This window comes from Zingiber officinale, chromosome 4A (genome assembly GCF_018446385.1).
Source record: "Zingiber officinale cultivar Zhangliang chromosome 4A, Zo_v1.1, whole genome shotgun sequence".
In the NCBI taxonomy this organism is placed as follows: Eukaryota; Viridiplantae; Streptophyta; class Magnoliopsida; order Zingiberales; family Zingiberaceae; genus Zingiber; species Zingiber officinale.
The window spans coordinates 160,836,308-160,854,558 of NC_055992.1; the positions used below are offsets into that span (position 1 = coordinate 160,836,308).

At 36.0% G+C, this 18,251-nt stretch overlaps 4 protein-coding genes across 7 annotated transcripts; 1 reads left to right on the forward strand and 3 right to left on the reverse strand.

Annotated features, from left to right (window-relative positions):
* Positions 1 to 1,471: 1,471 nt before the first annotated feature.
* Positions 1,472 to 3,453, forward strand: LOC121972014 (tRNA pseudouridine synthase A 1-like). 4 transcript variants are annotated; one of them, XM_042523592.1, is made up of 7 exons: positions 1,472 to 1,607; positions 1,695 to 1,803; positions 2,199 to 2,338; positions 2,505 to 2,718; positions 2,806 to 2,867; positions 2,937 to 2,999; positions 3,172 to 3,453. In XM_042523592.1, the coding sequence occupies exons 1-7, from the start codon at positions 1,539 to 1,541 to the stop codon at positions 3,406 to 3,408; spliced, it is 894 nt and encodes a 297-aa protein (XP_042379526.1). In that variant the 5' UTR covers positions 1,472 to 1,538; the 3' UTR covers positions 3,409 to 3,453. The 4 variants fall into 4 exon arrangements, with proteins under 4 accessions (XP_042379526.1, XP_042379524.1, XP_042379525.1 ...); XM_042523590.1 differs by having other exon boundaries at positions 2,505 to 2,867; XM_042523591.1 differs by having other exon boundaries at positions 2,806 to 2,999.
* Positions 3,454 to 3,632: 179 nt separating this feature from the next.
* LOC121972016 (40S ribosomal protein S9-2-like) lies at positions 3,633 to 5,579 on the reverse strand. Its single transcript, XM_042523593.1, has 3 exons — positions 5,430 to 5,579; positions 4,862 to 5,243; positions 3,633 to 3,992 (listed from the first exon to the last, which is right to left on the reverse strand). Exons 1-3 carry the CDS (start codon positions 5,455 to 5,457, stop codon positions 3,815 to 3,817), a joined length of 588 nt encoding a protein of 195 aa, XP_042379527.1. The 5' UTR covers positions 5,458 to 5,579; the 3' UTR covers positions 3,633 to 3,814.
* Positions 5,580 to 6,899: 1,320 nt separating this feature from the next.
* On the reverse strand, positions 6,900 to 11,307 carry LOC121972018 (uncharacterized protein OsI_027940-like). The gene is made up of 6 exons (XM_042523596.1): positions 11,183 to 11,307; positions 9,901 to 10,087; positions 9,670 to 9,820; positions 8,699 to 8,739; positions 8,560 to 8,620; positions 6,900 to 7,258 (listed from the first exon to the last, which is right to left on the reverse strand). Exons 1-6 carry the CDS (start codon positions 11,185 to 11,187, stop codon positions 7,176 to 7,178), a joined length of 528 nt encoding a protein of 175 aa, XP_042379530.1. The 5' UTR covers positions 11,188 to 11,307; the 3' UTR covers positions 6,900 to 7,175.
* Positions 11,308 to 11,789: 482 nt separating this feature from the next.
* On the reverse strand, positions 11,790 to 16,729 carry LOC121972017 (EEF1A lysine methyltransferase 2-like). The gene is made up of 7 exons (XM_042523594.1): positions 16,370 to 16,729; positions 15,078 to 15,206; positions 14,300 to 14,497; positions 13,647 to 13,743; positions 12,724 to 12,827; positions 12,301 to 12,352; positions 11,790 to 12,143 (listed from the first exon to the last, which is right to left on the reverse strand). Exons 1-7 carry the CDS (start codon positions 16,603 to 16,605, stop codon positions 11,925 to 11,927), a joined length of 1,035 nt encoding a protein of 344 aa, XP_042379528.1. The 5' UTR covers positions 16,606 to 16,729; the 3' UTR covers positions 11,790 to 11,924.
* Positions 16,730 to 18,251: the final 1,522 nt, after the last annotated feature.

Genomic DNA, 18,251 nt, shown 5'->3' on the forward strand with positions numbered 1-18,251 from the left:
AGTTTGGTTCTGGTTTAGGCCAGATCACATGATGTATAGCAGTTATGAATCAATTATGCAAATTTACCAAGCCACTGAATTTTATTCTCTATACTAGATAACCTAGTTGTTATCGATACAAGAAGTACGAACAACTAAGCTTTTTTACATCTATAGCTCTCAGAGCTTCACATACAAAGAATCTATTTACTGAAGAGTATAAAGAAATTGACCGAACAAGCTGAGAGAATGCAAGCCGAGTTGTCGGCTTCTTTGGATCTATGGATAGAAACTATCAGGACTCCATGTATCAGTAAAGAAAGCTATTGACACAGTCTCACCATTGCGGTGAAGTTGCAAACTACAAACTCCAATGGCATTCATAACTGAAGCATTGTGAAACACTTTGACTTCCAGCCTCGTTTTTTTTGAATCAGCTATGAAGAAGCTTACCTAACGCTAATAATCCATCCTTAAATGAATTACCACGAGTAGGTCCATGATTTTGGTTGAAATAAGTAAAATCTGTTCATGGAGCTAAAGAGCTCAAAAATGATATAGAACCAGATTATATATATTCATCTAATTCTAATTATTATATGTATACATTCAACTATCAATTTGACATAATGTATTAAAAATAATAATTTTTTAAATTTAAATCATTTAAATTAGAGTTTTTTTAATGGATTACTATAATATAGCAATCCCTTCGTATCACTATTTATTCACATATCTTGAATAGACTACCCCACTCGAATTAAGTTTTTTTTAAATTCTTTACAGAATCGATTCGTATTAAAAAAATCATCGCTCTCAATATATTATTTTAAATTAATATTTGAGCGTACAAATATAATCAAGAGAATTACACGAATATATAAAATTTGATTTCATGTCATTCTGAATCTTTTAGGTATGGAATTTACTCTATCATAGATTAACCAGATTGAATAACGTCGAGTCTGGGGTGACCGATCCGGTCCTACGGAAGTTTACCACGTCCAAGAGCAAGTTTACCCAGCATCCTTTAATTACGTGCCACATTTGAAGAAAAATTTCTATAAATTTATCATAGCTGAAATTCGAACCGTGAATATTTGAATGATAATCTGTCATGCACCTTTTACCTGTCTATCAAAATTTATCTTCCTGAAATGATGAATCCACCTTTGTATTTATCTATTTCTATTTATTATATTCATATCTTCGAATATAAATTTAGAATAATATCTTAATTGTTCTACCGTAGTAATGATTAAGGTAAATAGGAGGGTAAAATGGATATGATGTTACTATTTTAAAAGTTGGGCAGGTGATCTAGATAATTGACAAAGTTACCTACACGTAAAATTTGACCCATCGAAATCAGGTTTTCTCGATTGAACCGGACCAAACCAAGTTGGTCCAGTCCTGACTCAGCCGAGTTACTCCTTAATTTGAACCCGATTGGATTTCTTAAACCGGACCCAACTTGTTTCGTAGGGTCAAATATCACTCCCCGTCTTTTGGTCCTTCAGAATTCTAGCCACCAGCGAAACGGATCGATCGGGCGGCGGATGGTCTTCGCGGCCGTGGCCTCGGCCGCCGCCTCTCCTCTTCCGGCGTTCTCTCTGACGAAAAGCCCGGTACACTCTGCCTTCCTCCTCCTCCTCCTCCTCCTCCTCTCGCCGTATCATCTATTATCTTGATCTCAGTGATCTCCTCCATGGCAGTGCATGAGCGATGGCTTGGCGAAGGAACACACTCAGTCGGCAATGGTGTCGCTTCCTTCCTCTCACAAGTGGCGCATGGTCATCGCCTACGACGGCACCAAGTTCGCTGGTTCGGCTCATTCTCCTTGCTATCGATCTGATTGATGTTCTTAGCCGCTTTATCCTTAATCTTGCGTTTTCAAAACTCGTTCACAGCTTTGCTTTATGTTCTACATTGACAAAGGAGTAGTTTCGAACACAGATTTATTCATTTTGTCGGATCTTAGTGAACCATTGTTCGACGCATAATTGCACGAGAGTTCTATGTCTGTACACTTGAACTCAATGCCTTTAACCTGTTTGCGGAAATGCTTGTTCCAGGGACAAGCATCCCATCCCCTGTCTATTAAGTGTCATTATAAATATCTGACAAAAAAATCTTCCATTTTTTCGATATATGAATCTCGATCTTCATCTTTCGGCAGTTTTCAAGTATGAATTATTAATTTCAATAATGCATCTTAGGCTGGCAATATCAGCAGTCACCACCAACAATACAATGTCTCATTGAAGATGCCTTGACACGCGCTACAAAGCTCTGTCGAAAAGAACTTTGCTTGGTTGGTGCGAGCAGGACTGATGCTGGTGTCCATGCTTGGGGCCAGGTTTGGTTATCCTTTAATACTCCTCAAGTAAACAATTCTAGTGATGGAAATTGAAGGTTAAGCTCAATATTCTAGTTATTATCACCTTTGCTTTTCAAGGCAAATCAGTTGCTTCATCTTTGATGTTCTGAAGAAGTATACATTAAGTTGCCTCCTCCTTTCTCAGGTTGCTCACTTCGTCACACCTTTCATGTTTGATAGCTTGGATACTCTTCACGCTGCTTTGAATGGCCTTCTGCCTCAAGAAATCAGAGTGAGAGAAATTAGTCCAGTCCAACCCCAGTTTCATGCTCGTTTCTCTACAACGAGCAAGACATATCACTACAAGATATACAATCATGCGATAATGGATCCTTTTCGGTGTCTTTTTGCCTACCACAGTACTTATAAGCTCAATCCAGTTGTCATGAGGGAAGCTGCCGCATATTTTGTTGGAAAACATGACTTTACCTCTTTTGCCAATGCAGCACACAATGATCGGCTGGGAAATCCAGTGAAAGAAATTTTTTGTTTAGATATCGTTGAAACGGTAATCAATTACGCCCAATGCAAACAATCAACTATTTCGAGGAAATATACAAGCAAATTGCATTTGCAGGGTGCCGTTTTGCAGCTTGAGGTTGAGGGTTCTGGATTCTTATTCAGACAAGTGCGCAACATGGTAACACTCCTTCAACAGACTGTTTTTACATCGAAGCTAATTAAAATAGCCAAGTAAATTATTGAATTGAATGCGAATTTAGAAGCATTCTCCTGTCAAAAGGATGCTATATCTTGCACTCTTCTAGGGATTTTTGAAGTTCATTGTGAATTCACTGGTTACATGACCGCAGGTAGCTTTGCTGCTTCAAATTGGAAGAGAAGCACTTCCTGCAGACGTCGTTCCACAAATAATCTCGGCTCGAGACCGCAAAGAACTTGCGAAAGTGGCTTTATCAGCTCCACCACATGGTCTATGTCTCATGTCTGTGAACTATAACAGTGACATCTTAGAACCTCCTCAAGGTTGCCCACCAAGTAGCTTCGGCAGAACTCATTCAGTGAGCAAATGTAAGCTTCCATTTTATTGATACATTTTTACTACATGAATGATATCTTCAGTTTTTTTTCTTAAAGTTAAAGGCCCATAAGGCCTTGTTCAATGATTTGAATCCTCTGCTCTTCCAACAATTAGTTAAAACTTCTCTAATGTGGTCAGAAGTGATCCAATTTAGTCAAATAATTTTTGAGTGACGTCAACTGCAGAGTAAATATCTAATGCAAAATATACTTCACACAAATTGAAGAATTCAAGTTTGAGTAAACATTTTAATACTTTTTGCATAATCCAAGTTTGAATAAAGCTCAAGGGTGTACCAAAAAGATGATAAGGTGCTAACACAAAACGTTCAACCTTCATAATTTAACAAGAAAATCAGAATAAACTGATTAAACAAGCTACTAGCAAAATTCAAAACATAACGAGATGCACATAGCTCATTCCTCATCCTCCTCCTCGCCGCCGGCAGCCTTCTTTGCTGCTGCCTTTTGGTTCTTTCTCTTCACCCTTCCAGGACGGCCACCGCCAAATGGACTGGTCAAGGAGAAGTCGATGTGCTTTGCGGAGTCGACCCTCACCATAAATGATGGGATATTTACCACCTGCCTACCAACTCTGCAAAGATAGTTTGTATAAGAGACCAAGAAAAGTTTGATGAAGCAATGAACCTTATTACTTATCATCATTCCTTAACAACTATTGTGGATCAAGGAACTACGGAAACTAATTACAATGCGACATTATGATTTTTAAGAGGAACAAGAAGGTATGGTTGCCAGAGTTGAGAGGAGCAACTATCATGTACAATGGCACTAAGCAGCCAAATTCCATCAAATTTCAAATGAAGATTGGCTATGTTTTCAAAAGATCAAATATTAAAACTGTATGCTTCTACTTTAGGCCCTAATTAGACATTTAAATGACAGCCTAGAGCACGAAACTCCCGCCAATGTGGGCGGATCACATTAAATTTATTATACTCAACCTTATTTGAAAGGCAAGAGATTATTTCGTGACTCGAACAAACCCATGACCACAAGGTCACACAACATTTACAGATTTATTAATATGCTAAATTCTAAATATCCCAAAGAATGTCAAATTTGCATCTATATCTCATGTGAATATTGCTTGCGCATGTGTTTTAAAACCTTGTAAAGGAATAGGTAGCATTATTTAACTCATTGATGATCAAAGATAAAAAAATTTATCTTTTGTATGAAGAAGATAAATCATCAAGCATGAAATTAACATATGATGTGAACTAATTGTATGAAGAAGAGAGGAAAATGTGTAGCAGGTTGATGATCAGAGAACTATAGGTAGAGATAAGTATGTTGCTCATGGTCAAAAGAATGACAATTACATTTTGATGAGGAAAATCTATTAGCACGATCAAGAGGCAACAAAGAAAGTGAATAAAAATTAGGGTTTGAAAATTTCAGGCAATTCTTGCAATCAATTGAAGAAAAAAAGAGGTGTACCTTATGTGACGCTGTCTGATGAGGACCCTCGCATGGTGGATGGACTTTGCCATCCCCGACTTGAAGACGATAGTCTGCAGACGCCGCTCCAAGAAGTTCTCCACGGTGAGGGCGAGGACGTAATCAAGCTTGTTCTGTCCTTCCCCGAGGAGGCCATATCGGTTCATCCGGCGAAGCAGGGCCTCTCCTTCAAAAATCCGGCGAGGGTTCTTTTCGTCTAGCGTGAGAAGTTCCCTTGCAGCATTGCGAATCCGGCTCAGCGCGTATTGCACCCTCCACAGCTCCCGCTTGCAGCGAAGCCCATACTCGCCGACCAGCTTCAGTTCGGCATCAAGCCGCTCCTTCTCGTAGGGACGGCGGGGCTTCTTGAATGTCTTCCCGTCTGCAAGGATTCAAGCGGATAGGTTTAGCGGTTGCGAGCCGGAGATTAAGCACCAAATCCAACACCGACATTCATCAAAAAAAAAAAAAACTGGATCTTTACAACGAGAAGTTTCAGATCGAGGACAACAAACTTTAAAATTGTAAGGAAAAACAGATTTCGAGAAAGAAAGAAGATCTCACTTACAGTTTCGGTAGAAACTGACATGAACCATGGCTGGTTCTAGAGCTCTACCTCCGACGGCAGCCGAGATCAGACGATTGCGCGAAGGGAGGTCGCACGGGTATTTATAGTTGAGCTCCAAAACCCTAAAATCCGGGTTCTGTTCTTGTGGGTCGAAATCCAGACAGAATCAGACTTATGAACCGGAACGAGCCGGCTTTAGTAGGATTTAGTTACATATTTTCAAAAATAAAATTTAATCACCATATTTTTATTATAAAACCCTGACTTTGTATTATTTCAAGAAATAAATAAATATAATAATTTTCATTTTATTTATTTTTATATTATTTAAATAATGTTATTGTGATACAATCTAGGACAGTAAATGAATCAAGCATTCATGAATAAATTTAATGTTCGGCTTGATAAAAACTTGTTTATGTTCATTAAACATACATAAGATTAATTAAACAAACAAGCTTAAACAACTTGTTAAACTAAATAAACAAAATTTAACACATATATGTTTAGTTCTGAACAACGCTCGTGAACAATATTCATTAATAAAACTCTTTAAAATATGTTAAATAAATAATAAAATAAATTTAAATTATCAAACTTAATAACTAATAAAATTCCAAACAATCAAACAAGCTTTAATTGAGAGCTTGATAATATCTAAACAACCAAGTTCAAGTCAAACTTAGATTAAGAACTCAATAACATCTAAATGAACCAAGCTCAAACCAAGCTTCAAACAAGCTCAAGCTTTCTCAGGAACTAACGATCTGAGATTTATCCCACCATACGTCTGACGCCTGTGTATATGTATGTACCTCCCTCTATCCGTGAGACCGGTACTAGGGAGGTTGTTAATGTAATAGATCTACATTCAAACAAACTCGAACTTATAAAAAAAATAGACCAAACTTAAACATTCATCTCAAAAATTTGGTTCATTTTAAACTCAACTCGATTATCTTATTAAACAAACATGAAAAGCTTTTAAACTCAACTCGATTACCTTATCAAACAAACGTGAAAACTCCAAAGCTAAGGGTGCGTTTGATTTGCTCCATTTTCATTTTCATTTTCATTTTATGAAAAACGCGCGTTTTTTATTTTTTAGAAAATAACTTTTCCACGTTTTTTCGTTTTTTTAAAAAACACTTTCTCATTTTCGTAAAAAATGAACGTGAAAAACACAAACCATACGCATTTTTTATTTTTTTAGAAAATGAAAATAAAAAACAACGTAAAAAACGTAAACCAAACGCCCCCTAAACTTGTTTACCGTCCTAGTACAATCTAAGAAAAAGGATAATTTAATAAAATTATAAAACGCCCGTGATAGATATGATTTGTTTTGCATAAGATAAAAATATTTATATGAGATACTTTAACAAGAAAAATTATTAAAAACTATAGTAAAAGTAAATCTCTTCTCTTGATAGGAGGAATTTTCGTTAAGCAAAAAAAAAGAACAATGAATGAAAAAAAAGGCATTAATCAACTTTATAAAATCATGGCTGACGACAGTGTAAATAGTTAAACTTCAATGACATGATTAGCAAAGACCAACAATTTTCAACAATCATTCAACCATAGAAGCTCATCTCATAGTCTCAACACCACACGAGATTGATAACCAATTCTAAAATTTGTCTTGTCTAAGATGGATGATTTAAAGCACTAGATACCAATTTAACATGTTCCTTTTAATCCAGATGGTAAACCACAGAAATGGTGCCAAGAGTTTCCCATGCTTCAATCTGTTTCTTTTTTGTCATCCGACAAGTTTTCTTGGGTCTTCGCATCTCCAGGTGCATGTTCAGTTTTTTCCGCTGGCTCTGTTAAAAGTAGAAGGCATTCAGTGCACATGTTTACGATATCGAGCAAAAGGCAAAGCTTCATTGAATATATACTACTATCAGTATTCTAGTGCTCACTCCAGGTTTGTTTAATTGAAAACTAGATGAATACTAACATTGACATAGAAGGATAGAGTTTGAAAATTCCCAGCCTTGTGAATTATGATATAAAAATATGCAACACTACAGATATTGATGGCAGACCAAGATCACAGTGGCTTATTCCCTCACCATGGACATCAAAAGGCGGGAGAAGAGACAAACCGTGGGGAAATTATTTCCCTAGCTTTCCCATAAATCACTCCATCCGATAGAGAAACCAAATACCTCTCCCCCGTTGAAGGTTAATCTCTCCTCCATCAGCACAAATGGAGAGGGCACTGTTCTTCCACTCCCAACACATAACAAGACAAGATAGGAATTATGAAAATTTAAAATGGAAAAATAGTGATTGTTTAGTGTGCTTCCTAATCCTTTATACACTATACCCTCCTTGGTAACTTGTAGACCTCACCATAATCTTTTTAAACAGGCTTGTGAATCTCTTCTTCCCAAAGATCTGCATGCCTAATTTCATTCTACCTAATTCATTTGATTATTTGAACTTGATTTGTCAAATATACCTTCATCTTATTATCTCGTATATAATGCATACAATGGAGAAATCATTGTTTACATGAGAGAAAAAGTAACATTAAGGTCAAGGGGTATTTTGTTATGATTTTATAATATATGGAGGTAAGATGTAATATTCTAAACTGAAGGATAAAATGAAAAAGCAAATTATGAGGTCCGAATGAAATTTTATCAACATAATAACATAAAAGGAAGTGAAGATAATCATCTATTCTTTGCCTTCTACCCTTACTTTGTTATTCACTATTTGCTTTATTTTAACATTTCTGCATTATACAATCCATCATTTTCCCCCTTCAGGCTGTTCTATATCCTAATTCAGGCCATACTAATTTAACATGGCTAAAATCAAAGTTCAGCAAATATTTCAAATGGTTGTAACATTGTAAGCTATATAGTGATCTCCTTGAAGATAAATATGAGTTATTCAGCTCAAATACATGAAAGGGTGTGGACTATAGGAGGCAATCAATTATAAAGCTATTAGAGTCCTTCAGCTTGGTCTGACACAAAGTTCTTAACAATAAACTTTCATGCAGCAAAATGGATCGCTGATATTTGGATATCAGAGCATAGGAACAAATAAAGCAATGAAATTAAATTACTATAAGGAATTAACTAAATGGTAGCTTCTACAACTTTACCTTCATCATCGCTGTCTTCAAAATCATCATCCATAGCACCACCACCCATATCACCAAATTTCTGGAAATGAATATACAAATAAATCTAAGATCAACCGAATTAAAGTTTGCAGGAAGAAATATGGGAGGTGACCATTACCGAAAAATCCATGCCTCCCAAATCCAAATCAGGCTGACCTACTATACAATCAGGGGGGAAAATTCAGTAACACCAATAGCATATGAATTGCAAAATTGTTCATAGAAATAAAATCTAGCCAATGATTTGTCAATTAAAAATACGGAAGAACAAAAAAACCGATTGAAAGCGTTGAGCTAATTCAATTATACATTAAATATATCCAGCAGGTAAGCCCAAGTGTCTTAAGGTTAAGCAAACTAGTACTTTAGTAGTAGCATGAACAATACTTTCTACTTGGTAAACTGAAGAAAGTTATGTAGTCTAAACATCACCTATGAAAGGTAATTAATTTCTTCACACATTAGCTGGAAGAGGCAGGTTCAAGATCAATAAATGATACTGTGAAAATATCAACCTGAAATGTTCTGGTATTCATCTACATTAACAAGACAAAAGCATTGGCAAATAAATTGATCGCATAAAAATCAAGGTAAAAAAATCCTTAATAAGCCCTATTTCTTAAGTAACATGACCATAATATCACATGAATGACTAATTATCTGAGGATATGAACATCATTGCATACCCAAAATGTTTTAGTGTCATTGATCTGTTTGTGGAAACACTTTCAGAATTCACGATTTATCTGGTTTTTGACAAAAGCATTGATGGACAAGATAATAGGAAAAAAATTGGATGTGGACAAGAAAAAGCAAATTTGTTCTGAGTGAATACATGCATACAGGAAATAAAAGTAAATAAAAAATCAAGTGCCATGGCACTTGCTGACTGGACATTCATCATCTGACTTTTAGCCAAACTAAATGAACCTTAAATTTTGCATCATACACCTCCAAGATATACATTCTACAAGCATCCATGTGTAGAAAGGAAAAGAAATGCATGATTTGCATGCATATGATAGAAGTATTCATCATGATGGTGCCATTTTGTTACAACCATAAGCAAGAAAGTACAAGGGAATATACCATCATCATCTTCATCTACCCACTTATCCCAATCAACTTTCACATAGTGAGGAGTCTTTCCCTCACCACGCAGTAGCTTCTTCCACCACTGCTGCTCTGCTTTTTCAATCACACAAAAGATAGACCTGACACCTATATTAATTTTGCTTTCCTGGTAGGTAATGCATTACAAGTTAGGTGATGAGAAACAAGAAAATATCAGTTGATTAAGAAGGAATTAGAAAACATTACCTCTTTATTTACTTTATCAAAAAGTTCTAATTTTAGCTCGTAAAAATTATTTGAAACACCAGCTGTCGCAGAGAAATTGAAAATGCCATCAGGCTCTAGATTAACTTTCACATCTCTTGCATCAGGCAATTGAACAGTGATGTAGACCTTGTCAATACGCTGTGCCCACTTGATTTCAGGGAAACGACTGACATGTAAAATAATTCATAAGAAAATCATTTTTTTTAACTATAGACAATCAAACTGGCAAAAAATGCCATGTTTCCATAATGGATTTCTTATCCTTTATACTATATTAAATTAACAGACTAATACCACCATCATTGAGCTTAAGGAAAAGCTGCATAAGGGGATGAGAAAATCCTTAGTGCCAATGTTCAAGCACCTTAAACTTTTCCACGTGAGAATTTTGATCAGGCATGACCCAGCTAGCATCTCATCAAAATGTCAAGTGATATTTGATGAACTACATGCTCGGCTATTGCACAAATTAAAACATGGACAAAATAATGAGTTGAGAAAAAACTTTCAGAAACAAAACAAAAAAAAAGTGCCGTCTTTCAGATACTTTACAGGAACATGACATGCACTTTCTTATCTAGCTCACTTATTACTATTCACTCTTTCATCATTGTTACCTCGACAATTTTTTGCCTTCCTTACCTAGATAGAATCTAATGCAACATCACTTCTGTTAATTCCACTTAAATTAATCTTCATTCATGCTAGATGCATAAATACAGGATCTCTAATAAACTTTAAAAGCTCAAGTTATCAATTTAGAGAAAATATAATTTTATCTTCGCTGTCTTTTTTTAGCCTACGGTCAGCCAAGCTCATTAAGCATGAAAAATTAAAAGTCAAGGAAAAACAATTATGTTGAGACTACGACAATAGGGCATTGATAAAATGTTCAATATTTTCCAAGTACGGGGATCAAAATTGTTTCCAGTATTTCAAGTAATCTCCAATTTTATGTTCCATGTACCCTAAAAGATGGAAATTTTCCCCTGAAAAATTGCAAGTCCACTACACTCTTATGGCAAAAACAACTAGCTTAAATAATGCAACTAGATGTTGGTAAGTGATGCTCCAAGAAAATTATGGACTATTTAAATGTACGAACAACAATAATTGAAGCTCTGGTGGTGGTAGGCGACAAGAGTTCCCACGGGCATCATTCCGTACTCTTCGTTCCCGCAGCATAAAACCAAGAAGAGAAAAGACGAGAAGCACAAGAGCGAAGAAAGATGCGGACTTCCAAAGTGGAAATTACACAGACCTCATTCTTTTTGGCGAGCTGCAGCTGTCGCGGCCACAAAGCGAGACGAGCGAGGCGGCGACCTAAACCCTTGCTCGAAGCAGGAAGGTGGCTGTTCCGATGGCTTCCAATTTAAGGAGACGTTCGCACGTGTGATGCACGTGGGGTAGAATCCTTCGATAGGTGCCACGCTTTGATTTTGACTACTTTACAGTAAATCAATTTAAAATGAGCTTTGCACAAATCAACTGCGTAAGTCGTGACGTGGGGTCACTGGACCCTCAAGATGACCTTCGTTATCAATTTAAGACGTAACCCGATTGGCTGGGTACATTTTTAATTTGGTAGGTATTTAATTACTTTAGTTTCACAAATTACTATTTGAGATTATTAAATGCTAATGTAGAAATTCGAAAAGCAAAATAACTATGGAGAAATCAATAAATAATATTAACAGCAAATCATTCAATACCAAGAGCTACATAATATGTTTTAATGATTTAGACGAATCGATTCGATTTTTATTACCTTTCATTTCGTTTCTATAAAGCATAAATAGTAGTCTTTTTTTTTTTTTCAAAGTTCTCAATAAATTTACTTGATGAACTATTTATTTTAGATAAAAAGATAATACTAAACTATGGTAACTCAGTAAATAGGAATAAGTTTACACGACCAATTAGAAGGAAACCACTTGCTCTAGTGCAATCAATATCACCCTTTCTTTAGTTGTATGGGTTTAAGAAACCAAACACATGGTGATTCAGAGGCGCTGAAACGCAACGGTGCAAACACGAGATCCTTCTATGCCACCAAACAAGATAGTTGGATAGGTTCGAACATGATCAAGGTACTGGAAAACCACATTCTCATCACTTCCTTCCTGGTCCTGGTCCAGATCCTGTATATCAAGCATTTTGTGATTGAAGTTTTCAACTTCTTGCAACAGCTCGTCTTTTGTGCTATTACATGAGGTAATCACCTGAATAAATCACTACGTGTTCAGTAAATGGTGAAAGGGGTAAGAAAAGTTTAGTGACTTATAGGAATATATCAGAACCAGTTAATTTCCAAGCCGCATCAGAATACATTAGCCTAGAACGATAAAAGGTAAACAATTGAAAGAAGTTAGCAGTTACCAGGATCCCACCAGGTGCCACCAAGTTCGATACTGATTCCCAATACATTAGCCTAGCAATAAGAGAAAAGGCATTAGCCTAACTGAATGGGCTAAATATTAATTTATTTAAATCCTTTTATATCTAAATAACAATAATTTTAAGTAAATGCATTTGACACAAAATCTAACTGGTAGACTAATACAAATTAGACTATTTATTCCGCATGAATCCAGATTAAGATTATTTATTCCCAAAAATAACATGAACGAATTTCTACCATGCTTTCCCTCCCCAGTATTGGAAGAGAAATGTTAGGTACCCCACGAACAAACACTTCCCCCAATCCACCTATTCTTTCAAGTATCGAGTGAAGGCACACAAGTGATGGCAAGGCTAAAACCAAGATCAAAGCAAAATTTCCAAATGTAGAATTATACATACCTTTTCATTTGACCATCAGGGTGCAAGCCAATGGCATCCAATGTTCCTTTGTCCATTACAAGATGGAATTTTCTGTTCAGTTTTGTCTCCAAAACATCATCAACCTAAAATCACCCTTCTTTGATCAATCAAAAAAGAACCACTGTCGGAACTCAAAATTCAAATAACATGAACAAGTAGATCATGCCTAGATATCTTGAGGATCAATAACCATATTATAGTTTCTAAAAGACCTACAAAGAGAGGGGCATAGTTTAAAGCAAAAATTTTGATGCATGAGTAGTTATTATAGATATTTAGATAGTCATTTAGCATATTAACTGTTCAGGTGCAATATAAGAAAGGGTGAAAATTTAACTGGATAAGTTTAAGTATTCATAAATCATACATACAATTAGACAGAGAATATAATATACAATCTACTATATATCATATATGATAAAGAAAAACCTGGGGGAAAAACAAAGAACAAGCCTTTTCAGGTAACTAGACAAATTTTGGGCCAAGTCCAGTTTGTTGTGAAGGCTGACTGGATAACTGACCTAGTTTCACCCCTGAGTATACTAGACTTGAAATTCATCTTGAAGTCAAACATTTCCCAAATTAAATGAAAATTGAACAGGTCACACATTGAACGTAAGTTCCATTTTATAAACATAGATTGAGTAAAAGCTTATGGATAATGAGCTACGTTATATGATCCTTGATTTATATATAGATTATAAACTAAATAAGAAAACCCCACAAAAGAAACTCCCAAGTTAAACTGGAAATTGCTGATCAAGTGACAAAAATGCAAAAAAAAAAAAAAAAAAAGCGTATGTCTTCAACATAAACTAATCATGTAAACTTAAAGGACAAAGTACCACACTATCATGTTGACTAGCACATATCATACAGCAAAGGAATGTTGGCATACATACCATAAAATTTATATTAGGAAAACCATTTCGAGTGGCAATCTTTTGTGCAAGAACAATTGCTCCTTCGCTATAATCTGTTCCAGTTAAATCAGAGAACCTGAAATTGGGGCACACAAACTCACAGCAGATTGGCATAAAATACTACCCACAGTCTGCTCTAAATATCATTAACAATAATCACATAGATGGCACATACTACTTAGTTCTATGAGGAAATATAGTGAAAAACACCTCATGGATACAAAGAGCCAAAAAGAATTTCCAACAGAGGCAACAACCAAATCTATATTTACATCATGTTTATTTATGAAATTGGTAGGGTTTTGCCTTAGAACAGATGAGGTACAAGTATAAAAATATAATAAACTCCAGGCAAATGCTGGATGCATTGTGCCATCGAATTCCTTATGGTTAAAGACATTGATTTTGTAGTTTCCTTAGTCCTTTTAGTAGCATTCCCTAGTGCCTTGTATGCATTAGTGTAGTTGCCAGCAATAACCACAATTTTTGTGGTGATAATTAATGAGGATCAACGATAAAGTATCTTACATAGTTATAAACCATCGAAGTGAAACATGCTGTTGAAATAACTTTCAAAAACACTTTACCAATATTTTGAAGGTATGCAAGGTAATAAGTATCAAATATAGTACCCTTGTTTTGCTAACTCTTGCAGCAGCAAACCATTCCCAGTTCCAATATCAAGTACACCCCAGCTAGAGAGATCTTTAGAGATGCTAGCAGGATCAGGTCCAGAGTTGCTACTGCCTTCTGATTTATGTGACTGAGAAATGTTTGCACACAAAATTTTGGTCCAAGTTGCAACAGTATCCATCACTTCAATTCCAAACCTATCAGTTGAAGAAGTTGACTACATATGGTACTACCACAAATAGCAACATTGAATGGAAAAAACAAAGAAAAGAACCATACAACAAAATTTTACCTCAAAAGCAACATAACAAAGAAACAATTTGACACATAAAGGGTTAAGAAGAGATGTTGATGATGAAAATTTGCATGATCTGTGAGTTTGAATGATAAAAACATTACACACTAGTCTATGCAACTTATATTTAACATCTTGGGTTCATGTAATTTGCAGATGATATTATTTTCGTTGATGAGAGGATGATTTGATCAAATTTGAATCTGAAATTGTGGATAAAATTTTAAGAAATTAGAATTTTTTAGATAGCAAAATAAAAACTGATATATGAATTGTGGATAAAACATGACATTAATGCAAATGGTCAATCAATGGAATACTCATGGAAAATTTACAGCAATTGAGTAATGCCATATTTAGGTACGACATGCTACATGTAAGAATAACTTAAAATGGAAAGAAGCATAAAATTGTGCGAGTGTGCTATAGTATCAACTTCTCAAACTAGGAATATGACAGAGTTCCATATAAACTAGGCTCACCAAATTTCACCAGCTTGGCCATGTTCATGAAAATTTGCAAGATCCTCGGCGTAAGAAGCATCCCAATAGCTTTGTAACCCCAGTAATGATGCTTCAACCTCATTTGAGTCTGGCCCCTCCTTATCAGAACTGTTACATCAGTCACAAACAACAAATGAACTGGAAATTCAGCAATAAACAACATCAGTCAATCCAAAATGACAGATGCAACAAATCAAGCTTAACTTGTCGTATACATTTTTCGATGTTTAATAGACTTTAGGTACTGGATCAATGCCAGAGAAAGTATTGAGGCACCAGATAGACAACCAGCTAGAGCCTTCAGAAAACTAAAGATTTATCTACTTTGTTGCTTTTAAATATAATAGAAAAAAAAAACTATGCATTGGCCTCATGCATGCAAAGACAACAAACAGCAAATGTGCTCATCCATGCTGGAAGATTGCAACACATTGCATGCCCTGGAACGCGACAAATGGATGAGGAAAGGTTTTTGTGTTTCGTTTGATAGAACGTGGTGAACTAAGTAGCTATTTCTGAAAGAAATCTATTTTCAGATGGTACAATAAATAAAAAAATGTATTTCCAAAATAAGATAATGCAATCAGTACATTATGTTTACTATGCATCCCATTAAGCAAGGTTTCAAAAGACATATGCTAGTGATATATAGTCACACAGCGCATATATATTATTAGGCAGGAGCATATTGTTGAAGTTAACAATTGCAAAATAATTGTTGCAAAATATTATTGATACTAAAATATTATAAAGTATTTTTATTAACATATAAGGTATTTATCACTTGCAAAATAATTGTTGAAGTTAACAATTGCAAGTTACAAGTTACTAAAAAAAGTAGCTTAATTAGTTTAGATGAAGCAAAATAAGTTTTTTTTTTACTGCATATGTTAACTGCGTTTGCCATATGGAACCATATGGGGTCGCTTTTCAGTCCCCTTTCAAATCCGCCTAGTGGATACAGGATATACTTTCTTTCGTTTTTGTCTTTCACAGCACAATTCAAACCAAGTCTCAAAGTGATAGGTTTATTTAGCAGTACAAACGAGGCACTAGACTTAAAGAATGCTATAACATCCAATCCAATGAGAAATAAGTTGCAGGCTGGAAATCATTTAAACACGGGGCAACCGAAAGGCCAACAACACTGAATTACCCACTGAAGAAACCAAGATCATTTTTTAATGTCGAACAATCGATTCAAAAGGCATGAAAGCGAACAATACAATGGCAAAAAAAAAAAAGGCGCAGACAAAAGGGAAGATGGAAACCTGTAATCGGAGGCGGCGGGGAAATTGCAACCGGAGAGCATGTCTACGGCGTCAGCGTGGCGCTGCTCGTCATCCAGAGTGCTTCCGTACTCGCTCTTGATGGACCACGAGTCGGCCGCCACCGAGCGGTCATCGTCGGATATCATCTGCTCAGCTGCGGCAGCAGCGGCAGTCGCGGCCGCCGGCCGCGGCGGGTTCAGATCGGAGTCCTCTGGAGGCCACCGGACTCCCGCCATTCAAAGATCGTCGGAGATGAACAGGAGAAGTAAAAGAAAACCCTAGAAGAATTGAGTCGGGCGGACGCGACTGGCGAGGTTGATGGATATATAAAAGGCTGGCAATTGATTTGAGGGGAAGCGTTGAAATGGAGAGAAGAAACACTTTATTAATTAATCCAATTTGTTGGAATATTATGAAAACAAAGTAGTGGCTTTTAATCACGATTATTTATTTATTTATCCCTTGTTTTTTTAACTCATTAAAATAATAATAATAATAATAATAATAATAATTGAAAATTCACTAAAAAAAACGTTAGTCCATAAATAAAAAAATAATAATAAATAAATAATAATGTAGTTTTTTTTTTCAAACTTTATTTTTTATTAAAAAAATTATTAAAAGAAGGGGCCATAAAATACATTTTCCCATAAAATACTCCAGTGAATACTTTGACGTGTCAGAAGGGGCCCAGTTGGGCATCCTCGTGTTCAACGATATTTCCATTTCTACCCTCGGACGAATTTTGAGCCGGTCAATTTAGGAGGGCAGATGAGTCATTTGGGCCGTCGCTCTCGAGCGTGGTTCTTCGCCTCTCTGAGTCCAGATCCTCTGCGCCCGCCTCCCGTGCGCCCTCTGCGTCCGTTGCTACGCGACAAAAAACCCACGCGCTAAGCACATACGTTTCTCCGCTCCAGTAATAAAACCCAACTCCGCACACATATCCTGATCGATCAACAGACCGATCAGCATTCCAGCATTATTAACTTTTTTTATTATTATTATTTTTTTAAATCAAATAAAATAATAAATAAAAAGTATTAGAGCAGGAATGCTGATCGGTCTTGCTGACCGATCAGCATTCCAGCATTATTAACTTTTTTTAATTTTTTTTTCTTTTTTTTTTAAAAAATAAAATAATAAATAAAAACGTTTCTAATACATATAATAATTATACAAGTCCAATATACTTCGATCCATATTAATCCTAATAAAAAACGATCAGTCTGCTGAAAAAGCCCGCTGAAAAAGCCCGCTTCTCCTCTCCGCTTCTTCTCCAGCCGACGACGGAGCTCTCTTCGCTTCTCCAGCCGAAGACGGAGCTCCCTACGACCGCAGGACCTCGCGAACCCTAGCTCTCCGCCGATTCCCTCTACGCCCTCTGCGCCCGCTGCCCCGTGTGCCCTCTTTGCCCGGAGGTAACAAAGATTGCATCATAACGAATTATGAATTTTAGTTGGCCTTGATATTTGGGTGGCTACATTGATGTTTCAATAACTTCCTTATCATTTCTAATTTTGTAAATGTCACAGAAAAATCCTGTGCTCAACCATGTTACTAAAATCCTAGATATTGGTTTTGTATTTAAGGACATGCTTGATCCTTATGTTGGAGTAGGAAACCTCATTATTTCTCTGTTTAACTTACTTGCTCATGCAAACTGGAACCTAAAATTTTAAGTTGAACTAATGGTAAATTACTGCTTCAAATCTTGAATTTTTTTGCTAATTGGCCGCAGCCTCACGCTCTGTGAATGAAACCTGTTGTGATTACTGAAAGCACAGCACTTTACAGTATATGGTCCATTGTTCTGGATCAGCTTGAAGTGCTTGCACAGTTTCAGGATTTTTCTGTGACATTTTTTCACATGTTAAGTTTCCTA

Excerpts from the sequence above, each read along its gene's own strand:
- LOC121972014 (XM_042523589.1), top strand. The coding sequence starts at position 1,539 with ATGGTCTTCGCGGCCGTGGCCTCGGCCGCCGCCTCTCCTCTTCCGGCG. Across the intron at positions 1,608-1,694 it reads TCTCTCTGACGAAAAGCCCG|TGCATGAGCGATGGCTTGGC; the intron begins GTACACTCTGCC and ends CCTCCATGGCAG. Across the intron at positions 2,339-2,504 it reads GTGTCCATGCTTGGGGCCAG|GTTGCTCACTTCGTCACACC; the intron begins GTTTGGTTATCC and ends CTCCTTTCTCAG.
- LOC121972016 (XM_042523593.1), bottom strand. The coding sequence starts at position 5,457 with ATGGTTCATGTCAGTTTCTACCGAAACT. Across the intron at positions 5,244-5,429 it reads TGTCAGTTTCTACCGAAACT|ACGGGAAGACATTCAAGAAG; the intron begins GTAAGTGAGATC and ends GAATCCTTGCAG. Across the intron at positions 3,993-4,861 it reads ATCAGACAGCGTCACATAAG|AGTTGGTAGGCAGGTGGTAA; the intron begins GTACACCTCTTT and ends CTATCTTTGCAG.
- LOC121972018 (XM_042523596.1), bottom strand. Across the intron at positions 8,621-8,698 it reads TGGGAGGCATGGATTTTTCG|AAATTTGGTGATATGGGTGG; the intron begins GTAATGGTCACC and ends ATTCATTTCCAG. Across the intron at positions 7,259-8,559 it reads TGAAGACAGCGATGATGAAG|AGCCAGCGGAAAAAACTGAA; the intron begins GTAAAGTTGTAG and ends TACTTTTAACAG.
- LOC121972017 (XM_042523594.1), bottom strand. The coding sequence starts at position 16,605 with ATGGCGGGAGTCCGGTGGCCTCCAGAGGACTCCGATCTGAACCCGCCG. Across the intron at positions 15,207-16,369 it reads CCCGCCGCCTCCGATTACAG|TTCTGATAAGGAGGGGCCAG; the intron begins GTTTCCATCTTC and ends CTGATGTAACAG. Across the intron at positions 12,828-13,646 it reads TTCCTAATATAAATTTTATG|GTTGATGATGTTTTGGAGAC; the intron begins GTATGTATGCCA and ends GGGTGATTTTAG.